Raw genomic sequence first — 12792 nt, 5'->3', positions numbered from 1 at the left:
CTTGTCTGGTCTAGTAGCTGCTCCTGAACCCTAAGTGAATAGATTACCTCCCAACCCCGGGCGATCGGCTCCCGCGAAACCCGTTTGAGGAAGTTCCAGCTCATGACGTTCCACTAATGAGCGCAGCCCTTCGCCTCGGAAACAGAGCACTGTCGACGCCTCCTTCATTGTCTTTCGAAAAGCTTCGGGCAATCCAGTCCAGATTGTACGCCAAAGTTGCTCCCACCGACGAATGGGGACTTGTGGTCAGCCTTGGGTCGCGTGCGTATTGCCAGGGCCTGTGTTCGGCCATATCGCAAGCCTTGACCAAGCTCTTCAGAGACTGCTGGGGTCTGTCTCCCGTGACCGGCAGCCTCGAAGGACCTGCTTTGCTCCCGAAATGCCCGATTGGCTTCTTCCAATACTGAATAGGTCCAATGAGCCATACCACTGCACCATTTTCGTTTTCTTCCAAGCAGGAACGATGAGCAAGCTCAAAGGCAAATGCTTGACTGCCTGGCCACCTGGTCCAATACTTCTTGGCGGTCGGATGGTGGCTTGCCAAAGTGCACAATTCCCTCGGGGTGCCCGCCAATGAGACAAACAGGCCCCGGGTAATTACGTAGTGGCGGTCTTGAAAATGGCCTAGAACGGGGCATCTGGTCCGAGACGCCGCCCATGCCTGCAAATGTTGATGGCGGCTACCAACGTCTTGTACTTGCTATGTCGAGCGATACCCATGCGCAGGTAGCAGATCGACTGCTGCGTGTAAATCACCGGCACGCTCGCTCCACCAGACGCCTCGCAGCTCGTATCTCCCACATGTTGAAAACACGGCGATGACCTATGGTACTCGTCAACAACAGATAGAGGACTACGCTCTTCAGCTGATTCACCTGTACCCTCTTCGGGCCAGGGGAGAGGCTGCAGTCCATCCCCCGGGACTGAAGAGAGAATTGGGTGTGGCACAAATGCAGCTACGATACTCACTTCGACTTTAATGGCTTCACTTCGTAAGAGATTGGGGAGGAGGGGGGAAGGAGGAACCCGCACGGGACGTGGTAGACGTCCTTGCACATTAGTTGGATTTGCACTCCTTATGCCTCTGCAGTTCCGGGAGCTGATGAAGTACGGCAAGGTCGTGTGGCTGAAAATGCGTCAATTGAATCATTGTATTCAATGAAAGACCGGTACCTGAGACTGAACGACACTCGACCTAGACAACAAAAATACAAAGCGAGGTTCACATGCAGGCTTCCGCCCATGCCATGGTTAGGGCTATGAAAACCACTGCCCCCTTGAATCATGCTGCTAGACAGCGAATGGGATTTCAATGGCCAATCACAAATGTCATGTCGTGCATTTGAGGTCCTGCATGTGAAGCATGTCTTAGTTCAGGGTTGTTAGAGACAGGACGGCTTGTTGCTCCACGAGCGCACAACCGCTACAATGCCCCACACCCCTTTGATGTGTGTTTTGAGGTGTCGATCTCTTGTCCTTGGCGACCCCGCATTCGCCTGCAGGACGTTGGGTGCGAGTTCCCATTCTTGAGCACATCACCAGGCTGCCTTGAGAACGATGGCGCCAGACACACAAGACTTCGCATATCAGCCACTAGAGCCTCGCCCGGGCGCGTTCCGACTTCTCAGACTCAAAAGAGGCTCCGACTCAAGGCTGGAAGGGGAGCTGCTCCACACAGAACTACCCCTGGAGAAGGGCCGGTACGAAGCCGTCTCCTACACATGGGGCAGCTCCGAAGTCCACGATGTCATACACATCGGCGACAGGCAACTAGGCATAACCTACAACCTGAGCTTGGTCCTACGAGATCTCCGCTCGCCCGACGCCGACAGGGTGTTATGGAACGACGCTACCTGCATCAACCAAGGCGATATTGTCGAGCGAGGTCAGCAAGTACAACAGATGGGAGACGTCTTCGACAGTGCCAGAAGAGTGCTGTTCTGCATAGGACGTCCGACGGAGCTGACAGATTTCCTCCTCCAATCCCTCGCCGCCTTTCTCCAGGAGGTCACCCAAGCCGAGAAGGATGGCGACGGGTTAAGGCTGTTTGCAGACTTTGCCAACAGTTCCGAGAGCCCACTGCGTTCGATGTGGCAAGACTTTACAAGCGCACTTCGTAGCCAGCACTATATGAGCGATCAAAGACTTCGCTTGGCATTCAATGCGGTCTCCGTGGAGTCCTGGTTCCGAAGGCTTTGGATCGTGCAAGAGGTAAACAATGCTCGGGACGCATTAGTACATTGCGGCAGGGAGTCCGTGCCGGCAGTCGTCTTTGCCGTGTGTGGGACCTTCATCACGACTCTCACAGGCGGTACTATACACCCTGCTGCGAAATCAGTGTTGACCCTAATGCTGCGGTCGCATAGACTTCCCTATGAAACCCCCCCACGCCGAGATTTGTATGACCTCATCACCACCTTCTCCTCCTCGGAAGCTACGAATCCGTTCGACAGGATATACGCGTTCCTGGGCATGGCTACAGATTCTGGCACAAGCTCTCTACAGCCTGACTATAGAGTCAGCACCCACCAGGTCATCCGAAACACCCTCAAACATATATGCCGCTTGGGTGTGGACCTTGCTGAGGAACCGCCGTATGACACAATAGAGGACTTTATCGAGGATATCCGCAACTTCCAAAACCCTCGACTGCTACTCTGGGCAGCGCAGGCAGGGTACGAACCTGTCGTCAAGCTAATGTTGGACAAAGGGGCAGATCCTTCGAGCAGGCTGAGAGGAAATAGCCAATACCAGTTCCCGTTCTCCACCAGCACGCCGCTCTACGCAGCCGCAGCCAGTGGCCACCACAAGGTGGTCAGGCGGCTTGCCGCTGATGGAAAGCTTGACCTCGACCAGCCGGAGATCAACGGCGGGACGCCCCTTGTCGTGGCTGCCAGGAACGGTCACAAGGCCGTTGTCGAGGTTCTTTTAGCTACGGGCCGGGTAAATGTCAATGGCAAGAAGGACCACACTTCTCAAGGCACGTCACTGCATTGGGCTGCGAGGAATGGCCACGATGACATCGTCCAGATCCTTCTCGCAACTGGACAGGTCGATGTCCATGCGAAGGACAGGTATGGCAGGACGGCACTGCAGCTGGCCATTGAAGAGGGCCATGATGCTGTTGTCAAATTACTTCTTGCTGCTTGGGAAGAGGCAGTCGTGTCTTCGCCGTGATGAATCACGACGTGAATGGTAACATCCACGCGCGACTACACTGGGCTGTCAAGAATGGCCGTGAAGCCATCGTCAAGCGGATCCCATCTGACAGCCGGACGACAATTAGCTCCGAGAAAAGCCCATAGGGTGGCCAATGATTTGACCAGCGGTCGCGTTACCGAACTCCACGAACAGTGACAGAACATATTGGGCGATTATAATCTGCTCGGTGCTTTTGTCCCTGACCTCGTATCTCTTTACATGAATCCCTCTGGCCTCTGTTGAGCCGAATCTCTCCTACCTGTCCAGTCAAGGCCCAAGCCCAGGACAGTCCTCCATCGCTTGTGTGGTAACATCATCAGAGTCATGCGCAAGTGTCCAGATGTCCCCGAACTGACCGCCGGGGTACTCGGGTGCGTTCTCCGCGCCCAGCGCTTCGGCAATCCTGGTGAGGATCCCGTGCTCCCAGCAGATAAGGATGTTGCCGATGCCGTCGTACTTGCGGACCAGCTTGGCCACGCACTTGGCGTCCTTCTTCTTGCACGACGTGTCAATCATCAGGCCGAGGTCGTTGGCGAGCGGCTTGACCGTCTCGTAAGGCCGTGCCCTGTCCCCATCTGTGAGCGGTGTGGTCAGCATTATGTTTGTTCGTCTTGTGTTGAAGACAGTTATGAGTTCTCTGCCAAGCACGATCATAGCCAAAACGTTTCTGGTGGCACTCACTGCCCTCAGGCTGCTCCGCAATGATGTACCCGATGTTGTAGCCCGACGAGGCCCCGAATACATTCCGTAGGCACTCTGCGCGCTGCTCCCCGGCAGGGCTCAAACCCTGACCGCCGTCCGCTGGCTTCTCGCCATGCCTGATAAGATAGACTGTCGCGCCGTAGTCATGCTTCGCTGTCACGGACGTGACTACCGCAGTAAGCAGAATGATGCAGGGGCTGAGGAGCATGATGGCACTTTCTGTGCAACGCCGTTGCAGAAGCTCTTCTATGTCAAGTATTGAATGCTGGTAGGATCGCTAGCTGGTTGTGCGCTGGTGTTTAAATATGGCCATAAAAGATCACGAGCTACAACCCCCTTTTATGGCCGTTGTGGAGCGGGGGGCGGCCTGATTGAAGACGTGGGACCCTTTCTGTTTCCGTCACTGGGTTTTGGTAGCTCGAACGGCCAAGCAAGTCAGCACATAAAAGTGTCTCAGTAAAAGACACAAAGAGACGCGAGACATGAGGACAGCCACGAGGTCTGATTGGTGGGCGGGCTGCAATCGAGGCCACGCGGCCCTGCGCTTCAAACTCAAATCCCTCCCAACTCCAGGGCGAATCGGCTCATTCCAAGCCCCGGCGGAACGACATAAATATAGACGGCCTTCATTCTGCCTTGGGATAATCTTTGTGAAACAGGTTGATGGCACTCTGAACAACTGAAGACTGACAAATTCAGCGAAGTCCTTTGAAATTTCATCATTGGTAGTGGCGATGCCACGCTTTGGTCTGTCCTAAATGATCACTGTAGCCGTAAAATTATGTCCACGACTATTTGCTTCCAACAAGGAAAGAGACCTCCTCGATAGGTAATCCCTCCTCCGATGCATAGCGAAGGCGCTTCTTTACACATGTGCGTTCTTTGCCCTCCTCTTAGAAGCCCTGCATCACCCAAATGGAGCTCGCGCATCGTATGGATGTTCACGCGCTCAGAAAGGAACGGGGATGACGCAGAAGCCGCCACCAGGCGGGCAGACGGTAGGTTTCTTGCAGAGAGTCGACAGGTGCCACTTGTTGTCGCTCTGGCAGATGAGCTGCAGGGAGAACGCAATAGACAGTCAGTAAAACGTATGCATGATGCAAGAAGCACAATTTGCCAGACGCAGCGTCTGCAACGGGACAAGAGAAGGGCACTACTCACAGACTGCTGGCCGTCAGGGCCGCAATCGGTCTTGACGGGCTGCTTGGGGTCCCAGTTGCAGGTGTCGCCGACGTTGGCGACGGCGGCAGCTAGGGTGCCGAAGCTGGCGATGGCGAGGATAGACTTGATGGCGACCATTGTGATAGTGTGAAGTGATTGACTGAGGGATGTGAGAGACAAGGAGCAAAAACGATTACCGATACATGACGATTATGTAGTCTCTCTCAGAAAAATTCCTTCTCGCCTGACTTTTGCTACCGCCGAGTTCTACAATGCAACCTCGTATGAAGCCTGCGCGGGGACTTCATGGGGTTGGATCCTTTGAGCGAGCGGGCTGTGGTGGGGAAGCATGTGAAGTCACTGCATTCTGGAAATATTTCCAGATCCAGCCGATGCCAAAAATTGTAGCCAGGAGCCAAAGGGAGTTATTCTGCAGGAGGCTTTGGTATTGGCTGCACGTGGGTTGCATTTGAGGGTAATAATGTCCATGTTCAGGTCGCCCCAGCTGTGGGTGCGGTTCGAGCCGCTCACGCCTCGCTGCATAGAACAGGGGCTCGATTTTGCGTGTCCCCAGTGGTGCCAGGACACCTAGCTACCGCCGTCTCTCTAATTGGTAAGTTTGCATTCCCCGGCGGTCGGACGACGGTTGTCGGGCGGTCTATGATCAAACTCGTGTTTACTGCCAATTTGAACGCTGTGCGGAGCCGTGTATCATTCCCGAGGCCGAAGAGCCCCTGGGATTTGGGCGACGGCGTGGCTCTGTCCATCCCCCGTGGTCCTTCTCACTGATGCTCGAGGCTGTGAGTTCTATTGTGGTGGCAAAAGAGCACAAATCCATCATGAGCACAATGCCTCCCTGCATCTACGGGTGACTTTTCAAATAAACCACAGCTCGAACTGAGAGACCGCCAGGCGCATCGTGCAGCAGCACATTGTAATGCCTCGTCCTTCTCAATCACCTGCGGCCTCCGTCCAGGTTGTCCTCATCTTCACCTTGGGCAGTCAATCTGGACTGAAGAAATGCCCCACGAGACTTGCCCGTGAAAGCAGGTTTCAACAAAATATGCACGCAGCGCAAGGCAAGGCAATCTCTGGGCGCAACCTAAGCTACCCCTGTGCGTTACAGCGGCAAAAGGATCCGGGTGCCTGTCATTCTTCAAGATGGGAACCTCCCAGAAGGGAAGGACCTGAGCGTCAGCCACGGCCTTGGTATGCCCGCACAGCGTGCTCCTTTGTGGGGGCCGTGCCAGCGCAGGTTCCAAGGTCTTGCAGTAACTTCACGCAATCAGGCTTGCTCACAGGCCGTCAGCCGTGTGACCTCTGCAATTGTGTGTGTGCTTGGTTGAATCACGCCCATGGTGACGGCATCAGTGGCCCTTGTGCTGTGCCTTTTCTCCGTTGATACAGGCGGGGTGAATTGGAAGCAAGCGAAATGGCTGGCTTTGCTGCTGGCAGTCCCTATGCAACGATGACTCCCCGGAACGTTGCGCTCGTAGGGATTGCCACAGTGACCCCCTGGCCACCTCCGCGCACCTACACATCGGGTAAGCCTCCCGCATTAGGATCAGCCGGCAGTGTGAGTCGATGCGCAGCCAGATCAAGGCCTGTATTGCGAGTGAGGTGGGACGCCATGGGTTCTATTCATGGACAGCAATGAGAATACCATGGTCTCAGCCGTTCAGATCATTTCCTGATGTTCAACGTAGGTCGCGAAGATTCTCAAGTCAGAACCATGTGCACAGACAAGTCCCGCACGACCTGCTGCCACGAGGCGCACGTGTCGCCGGCATCGCGCCGCCGCCAGACCTCGCGAGTTACCGCCTCGGCGGCCTCCCAGTTGCAGAAGCCGGCCCAGGCCGCCTGGCGCAGACAAGCAATGCCGCGCCGCCTTAGGCCCTCGTCGATGGCCTCGCAGGCGGCGATGAAGCTGGGCCACACGATGGCGTTGAGCCGGGCGGGCGCCGACATGGTCTTGAGCGAGGCGTGCATCTCCAGGTGGCTCGTCACGGCCTCGACGTAGTGCTGCAGGATGGCCGGGTGTGTCTTGCGCACGGTGCGGAAGAAATGGATCAGGATGGCCGCGTGCAGCGCCTGGGCGAGACAGTCGGTCATTAGGCGTGGCAGGCTACAATCCACCACGCTGTCCTTGTGGAAGGAGTCAGATGTTGGTTCGAAGATAGTGTCGGTGTCGACACCAGATTGGGTTGCCAGCACGTCACGAGCGGGAGGGCGAGTGGCGATACTGCGATGTTTCCGCTGCCCAGGCCAGGCGCAAATGTCGTTTTCTAGAGTTCTGGTCATCTTTTCCACCTCGATGGGCGATGATGTGCTCGGCTTGTCACCTTGGGATGGGTCTGATTGCTCAGTCTTCTCGATAAGTGCCGTGGTCCGAGCCAGGAGGTGGATCAAGGAGCCTGGGATCCCGTACATTACATCCTCTTCCCCGTCTGTCTCGTCAAGACAAAGCTCCGAGGACGACACGCGAGCAATGTCTGTATCGCGCGTAAGCGTGACTCCTGCGCCAACCTCGAGATCAGTGTCCCCCGTGTCCTGGTCCGCAGCATACGGCAACAATCTCCTCGTGTGGTGCGAGCTATGCTGCACGGATGACGCCGACTCCATGACTTGAATGTAGTAGAATATCTCGTGAAGATTTGACGTCTTGCGGGACAGTCGATTCTTGCTCGGGTTCATGTTTCGGATGATATGCTCGCACTGCAGGATGTAAGGCCGCGCATCCGTGGTATCGCCACTCACGATCTAACATCTGTCAGAGGCTGTCTCTGGTTGTACTGTGCCCGAGCCTGGTTGAGAGTTTCACTCGAGATTGCGCAGATGGACTCACCCGGATGCACACAAGGCTCACCGCAGCCACCAGCACCTCCTTGTACTTGTACGAGGCTCCGACACTCCGAGATGTCTCTGCGTTGCGGAGGAACTTCTGGAGCCCCGTCTGAGCAATGTCTCGAAACTTGATGCCTTGCGCTTCCCAGTCCGCTGCGCTCCAGCTTTCGGCAGCGAACGCCGGCCCCAAGCTGAAGGGCGCGACAACTCCATGTCCAGGGGCATCCTTGTGGAGTGCCTTGAGCTGGAAGCAGGCGATTGACATCAGGCTGTACAGCAGCGATACGCGCGGTAAACTGGAATCGCCAAGGACACCCAGCTCCGCGTAAGCCTGCAGCGCGGTCGGCAAATGCAGTCGCTTCCATAGGCTGTTCTCATTTTGCAGTGGGATGCCAGACAACGACGGGATCGTGTGGTTCGAGTAATGCCAGAGCAGGTATTGCGCACATCGGGGCAGGTATGGCGACTCGTGCATGGGCAGTGCTTGGGGCGAGATAGCCGCCGGCAACTCTGGTTCACTTGCTTGAATTTGCCATGCTAGCGAGCCATAAGTGGGTGCCGAGGATGATAGATCGTAAGCTTGAAACAAGGGGTTGCCGTTGCCATCCAGAGTCGCAGGCTCTGGTGATGATGCTTTTTGATGATCCCAGTTCCTGAGAGGCGGCTGTTGGAAGATCAGGTTGGGCATTCCGAGATCGACAGCATCTGCGAATAGACCTATCTGGTCGAGCTCCGTGCCAAAGTCTTCATTGTCTCCCCATGTGCCCAGGGCATGACCGTCTCCGTCCTGGCGTTCCGGCTGGAGCGCTGGTGAGCTTGCTTTGCTCTGGAATGCCGAGAACACGCCAAAGGGTCCTTGAACGCGCTGCCAGGAGAGGAGATCCTGATTCCGGCCGGGTGCCTCGTATTCTAGCTCAGCCAGGATTTTGTCGAGCTGGGTTGCAATGTCCAGATCTTTGTCCTCCTTTCCCACGCCTTGCAGCATCCCGGACTCTGAAGATATCATATGCTCAGTATCAATGAATTAAAACGTGATCTAGCACATCGTCGCGCCGAGTGAGCACGCACCTGAGTCCAGAGCCGAGCGCATTCGACCTCCTTGCGACGGCGGGCTGCTCTCTCTGTCTTTCCCGGCTCCATTGGCGCCCATCGACGGGTGCCATTGCGGTAGCCAGTGAAGCGTCGCCCCGTAGCCTCGGCAGGTCAGCTTGAGCCGGCTGCAATTGCTGCATGTTGGTTTTCCGAGATCGCACTTGACTTTGCGGTTGCGGCAGGTAAGACACCCCGAGAACGTGCGCGTCCTGGGCTTGGGCGCTGCCCTCTTCGACGACGGCATGGGTGGCTGTGGTGCGGGCGATTGCCATCTGCTCATGGGAGCAGGGACTTGGTTATCGTCGGCGACTCACCCAGGTTCGCACCTCACAAAGGTCCATTATCGGGCCGCGTCGTCGCTCGAGCTGGATGGGCGATCTCTACTAGCCGGGAAGGCCTCGCCGACGCCGCGGCACCCCACCTCTTATCATGTGGAGTTTGCCAGCAGACCAACAGGGAAACAGAGTTACGGCCGCGTTTTGTGGGCAGATCCGCGTGGCAATCTCCAAAATTAGCGCTGACTAGCGCATCGACACAATCCTATGCAGGCAAGAGCTAGAACGAAGAGCTCGAGATCTCATTCTTCCACAGATTGACGGAAAGATTGGAAACAAACTCGTGCGAACTGATACCAGTCCCTTGTCTTGACGTGAAGTTGTCTGAGAAATCAGGCCATGCGATGCCACAATGCTCTCAAAACAGACAACTACGGTCGAGGGCGGGTTTTTGCCTACCTGGTGAGTTCCAGAACCCCATTGCTTCTGTAATTCTTTAGTCTACTCTAATCAACCAAAGCGTCACACCTACGCACTACTCGCTCGCCATCAGGAACATTCAATGGGGCGATTCTTGGAAATATAGTGGTCAAGTAACAATTGCGGCCACAATCAACGAACCAACGAGCCGAATTATCCTGCACGCCGAAGGCCTCCGTGTCGAGAAAGCCGACATCAGCCAAAATGGCCATGAGCTCCTCGCGACAAACGTGGACACCACAAATGGATTCTTGACGATTGAACTCCCACGAGATATAAGCCCTGGCGTGGCGAGCATCCATATCACATTCCAAGGCGTGGTCAAGGACTCCATGGAAGGTTTTTATAGAGCGAAGCACGACCCTCAGTCCTTAAAGGCGGCAGGGACATCACAGGACGATGGGGGAGCAGGATACACGCTCGTCACGCAGTTCGAGCCCTGTGATGCGCGCACAGCATTTCCCTGCTTCGACGAGCCGCGCCTGAAAGCCACGTTCGAGCTTGAGCTCGATATCCCCGAGGGCTTGACTGCGCTGGCCAACATGCCAGTTGCCGCCGTCACAGCTGGCGACTCGCCGGGCACAAAGCGAGTCCGCTTCGAGCCGACGGTCACCATGAGCACTTATGTGAGTCTGACCCATTTTATAATCAGCTCAGCGTACGTAGTCTATCAGTCATCCTCGCGACTTGCTGACCGGCACCCCCAGCTCCTCGCATGGGCTATCGGAAGCTTTGAGTACCTCGAGCGGATGACACGGCGGGAGCATCAGGGTAGAAAGATCCCGGTGCGCGTCTACACGGCCCCCGGTTACTCACGGCACGCCCGATTCGCCGTCGAATATGCCGCGGCCACGCTCGACTACTTTGCAGACATCTTCGGGGCAGACTATCCCTTGCCCAAGTGCGACCACGTCGTCGTCCCCGAGTTCATCTCCGGAGCGATGGAGAACTGGGGCCTGATTGTCTACAGACCGCCTAAGATCTTGTTCGATGACGAGACCTCCGACAACCGCGTCAAGCTCAAAGCCTGCTATGTCATCGCGCACGAGCTGGCTCACCAGTGGTTCGGCAACCTGGTCACGATGGACTGGTGGAACGCGCTGTGGCTTAATGAGGGCTTTGCCACGTGGGCAGGATACCTTGCCGTGGACCACTTCTATCCTGGTAAGTATGTAGCTCAGGTCGTCTATCAGGCCGTTGGAATGCTCACTGACACCTCGACCAGAGTGGCAAATCTGGCCTCACTTCACGGTAAGTATCCAAACAAGCCTGTGATGATTGAGCACGTACTTATAGGGCCAGGCCAATGTTATGTCTGAAGCATTCTCCCTAGATGCCCTTGATGCGACACACCCCATCGAGGCCGATGTCGGTACAACCTGGGATGCTCGGCAGATGTTTGATGACATCAGCTACCTCAAAGGGGCGTCTGTCATAAGGATGCTCTCCCAACACCTGGGCGTCAGCGTCTTCCTCAAGGGCATCGCCATGTACTTGAAGAGGCATGCGTACGGGACCGCGACAACAGGAGACCTGTTTGCGGCACTGGAAGACGTGTCCGGCGTCGCAGTGTCTGGATTCATGGACGCCTGGATTCGACGGCCCGGTTTTCCAATGGTAGAGACCAAGCCGACTGGCAGCGGTGAACTCCACTATCAACAGTCCCGTTTCTTGCTGTGCTCGGCGAAGGACGAAGGGCAGAGTCCGTCTGCGCCAGCTCCAACCAACACGGTATGGCAAATTCCTTTGCAAGTGAGCGCACAGAATGGAGCTGGACAAAGCAATGTTATCGTCCAGGCGAAGCAAGGCACCATCGCCACAGCGGATACCACCGAGGTCTCTGTGCTTCCCAGCGACTCCACCTTTTGTCACTTCAAGTACTCGTCCGAAGAACGGCTTTCAATGCTCGCGCGTCAGTCCACTCTCACCTGCAACGAGATTATACCGCTTCTGAGAGACATCAGAGCTCTTGTCGCCTCTGGGCACCTCCCCATTATCGACATGTTGGAGACTTGCACCAGCTTGGAGCATAACGGTAATGTATTCGAGCTGGGTGAGATCGCAAAATGCCTCGATCTGCTGGAAGCAGGTGTCGAGGGGAACGGGCGCGTCGGTCGTGCACTGCTCGACTATCGGCGATCCCTCTCCAAAAACCAACACTCACAATCGATCAACTGGGGCATCAAGACAGAAGAGTACCAGGCCATCGAATACCAACGTGTGTACATCCAGACTCTGCTGGCGCACGAGGACCCAGACACGATGCGAGCAGTCGAGCAATACTACGCGGACTGGGCCGAGGCCCGCGAGATCGCCTTCGCGCCGAGCTTCCGCGGTATCATTCTCGGATATGCGGTCGCAAAGCTGGGCAGACCTGCCTACGAGGCGGTCAAGGCGAGCTACGTGGCTGACACGACCGTCGACGGCAAAGAAGTCTGCCTCTCTGCTCTCGGGAGGGTCAGGGACCAGGACCTTGCGTGGGACTTGCTCGACTTTGCGTTTTCGGACAAGATGACGCTACAGAATGTGCACCTGGTGTTCTCCTCGCTGGGGGCCAGTGGGGAGGGCAGGGTGTATCTGTGGGAGTATGTCAAGTCAAATTGGCAGAAGGTGCACGAGACATTGTCAAAGTGTGCAGTGGTGATGAACTGGTGTCTCGAGATGGGATTGAGCCATTTTGACAGTGCGGAGTTGCATGAGGAAATGGAGGGTTTCTTTGCGGGCAAGGACACGTCTTCCTTTCATCAGGTTCTCCTGGTCGTCCTGGATCGAATCAAGGCGAACGCGGCGGTGAGGAACAGGCTCGCACCACAACTGAGGGAATGGGCTGGGCCAGCATGATGTTCATTGCATATTACATGGTAGACTCAAATCACGATACTTTATTTCTTTCCACGATCCATCTCGCAATCTTCGGAGGAATCCTTGAAACCTGCAGGCTGCTTCTTGATACGGAGTTGCGGGCATGACCTACTATTTTGACAGATCTCCCAGAGTGCATGCAGATCAGCAAAAGTGTTATTATGTTGCTGTTTTC

General features: G+C 55.8%; 5 protein-coding genes across 5 annotated transcripts; 2 read left to right on the top strand and 3 right to left on the bottom strand.

Annotated features, from left to right (window-relative positions):
- Positions 1-3453: 3453 nt before the first annotated feature.
- B0I36DRAFT_387121 (putative phosphoglycerate mutase family protein) lies at positions 3454-4111 on the bottom strand (the record flags this gene model as incomplete). The annotated part of the gene is made up of 2 exons (XM_046161144.1): positions 3454-3776; positions 3883-4111. The coding sequence occupies 2 exons, from the start codon at positions 4109-4111 to the stop codon at positions 3469-3471; spliced, it is 537 nt and encodes a 178-aa protein (XP_046008128.1). The 3' UTR covers positions 3454-3468.
- Positions 4112-4599: 488 nt separating this feature from the next.
- On the bottom strand, positions 4600-5371 carry B0I36DRAFT_387120 (uncharacterized protein). The gene is made up of 2 exons (XM_046161143.1): positions 5065-5371; positions 4600-4957 (listed from the first exon to the last, which is right to left on the bottom strand). The coding sequence occupies exons 1-2, from the start codon at positions 5200-5202 to the stop codon at positions 4853-4855; spliced, it is 243 nt and encodes an 80-aa protein (XP_046008127.1). The 5' UTR covers positions 5203-5371; the 3' UTR covers positions 4600-4852.
- A 166-nt stretch (positions 5372-5537) lies between these two features.
- B0I36DRAFT_331648 (uncharacterized protein) lies at positions 5538-6799 on the top strand. Its single transcript, XM_046155012.1, has one exon. The coding sequence runs from the start codon at positions 6002-6004 to the stop codon at positions 6464-6466; it is 465 nt and encodes a 154-aa protein (XP_046008126.1). The 5' UTR covers positions 5538-6001; the 3' UTR covers positions 6467-6799.
- On the bottom strand, positions 6784-8893 carry B0I36DRAFT_366514 (fungal-specific transcription factor domain-containing protein; the record flags this gene model as incomplete). The annotated part of the gene is made up of 2 exons (XM_046159311.1): positions 6784-7824; positions 7910-8893. The coding sequence occupies 2 exons, from the start codon at positions 8891-8893 to the stop codon at positions 6784-6786; spliced, it is 2025 nt and encodes a 674-aa protein (XP_046008125.1).
- A 794-nt stretch (positions 8894-9687) lies between these two features.
- On the top strand, positions 9688-12651 carry B0I36DRAFT_387118 (glutamyl aminopeptidase; the record flags this gene model as incomplete). Its single annotated transcript, XM_046161142.1, has 5 exons — positions 9688-9737; positions 9796-10381; positions 10463-10919; positions 10981-11006; positions 11058-12651. The coding sequence occupies 5 exons, from the start codon at positions 9688-9690 to the stop codon at positions 12594-12596; spliced, it is 2658 nt and encodes an 885-aa protein (XP_046008124.1). The 3' UTR covers positions 12597-12651.
- Positions 12652-12792: the final 141 nt, after the last annotated feature.

Source organism: Microdochium trichocladiopsis, assembly GCF_020744255.1.
Source record: "Microdochium trichocladiopsis strain MPI-CAGE-CH-0230 chromosome Unknown B0I36scaffold_9, whole genome shotgun sequence".
Taxonomy (NCBI): Eukaryota; Fungi; Ascomycota; class Sordariomycetes; order Xylariales; family Microdochiaceae; genus Microdochium; species Microdochium trichocladiopsis.
This window is presented reverse-complemented; position numbering and strand designations above follow the sequence as displayed.

What these genes read in the sequence shown, in the direction of transcription:
- B0I36DRAFT_387120 (XM_046161143.1), bottom strand. Translation starts at nt 5,202, where the DNA reads ATGGTCGCCATCAAGTCTATCCTCGCCATCGCCAGCTTCGGCACCCTA. An exon ending in GCCCTGACGGCCAGCAGTCT is followed by an intron (nt 4,958 to 5,064) that starts GTGAGTAGTGCC and finishes TTCTCCCTGCAG; the next exon opens with CTCATCTGCCAGAGCGACAA.
- B0I36DRAFT_331648 (XM_046155012.1), top strand. Translation starts at nt 6,002, where the DNA reads ATGCCTCGTCCTTCTCAATCACCTGCGGCCTCCGTCCAGGTTGTCCTC.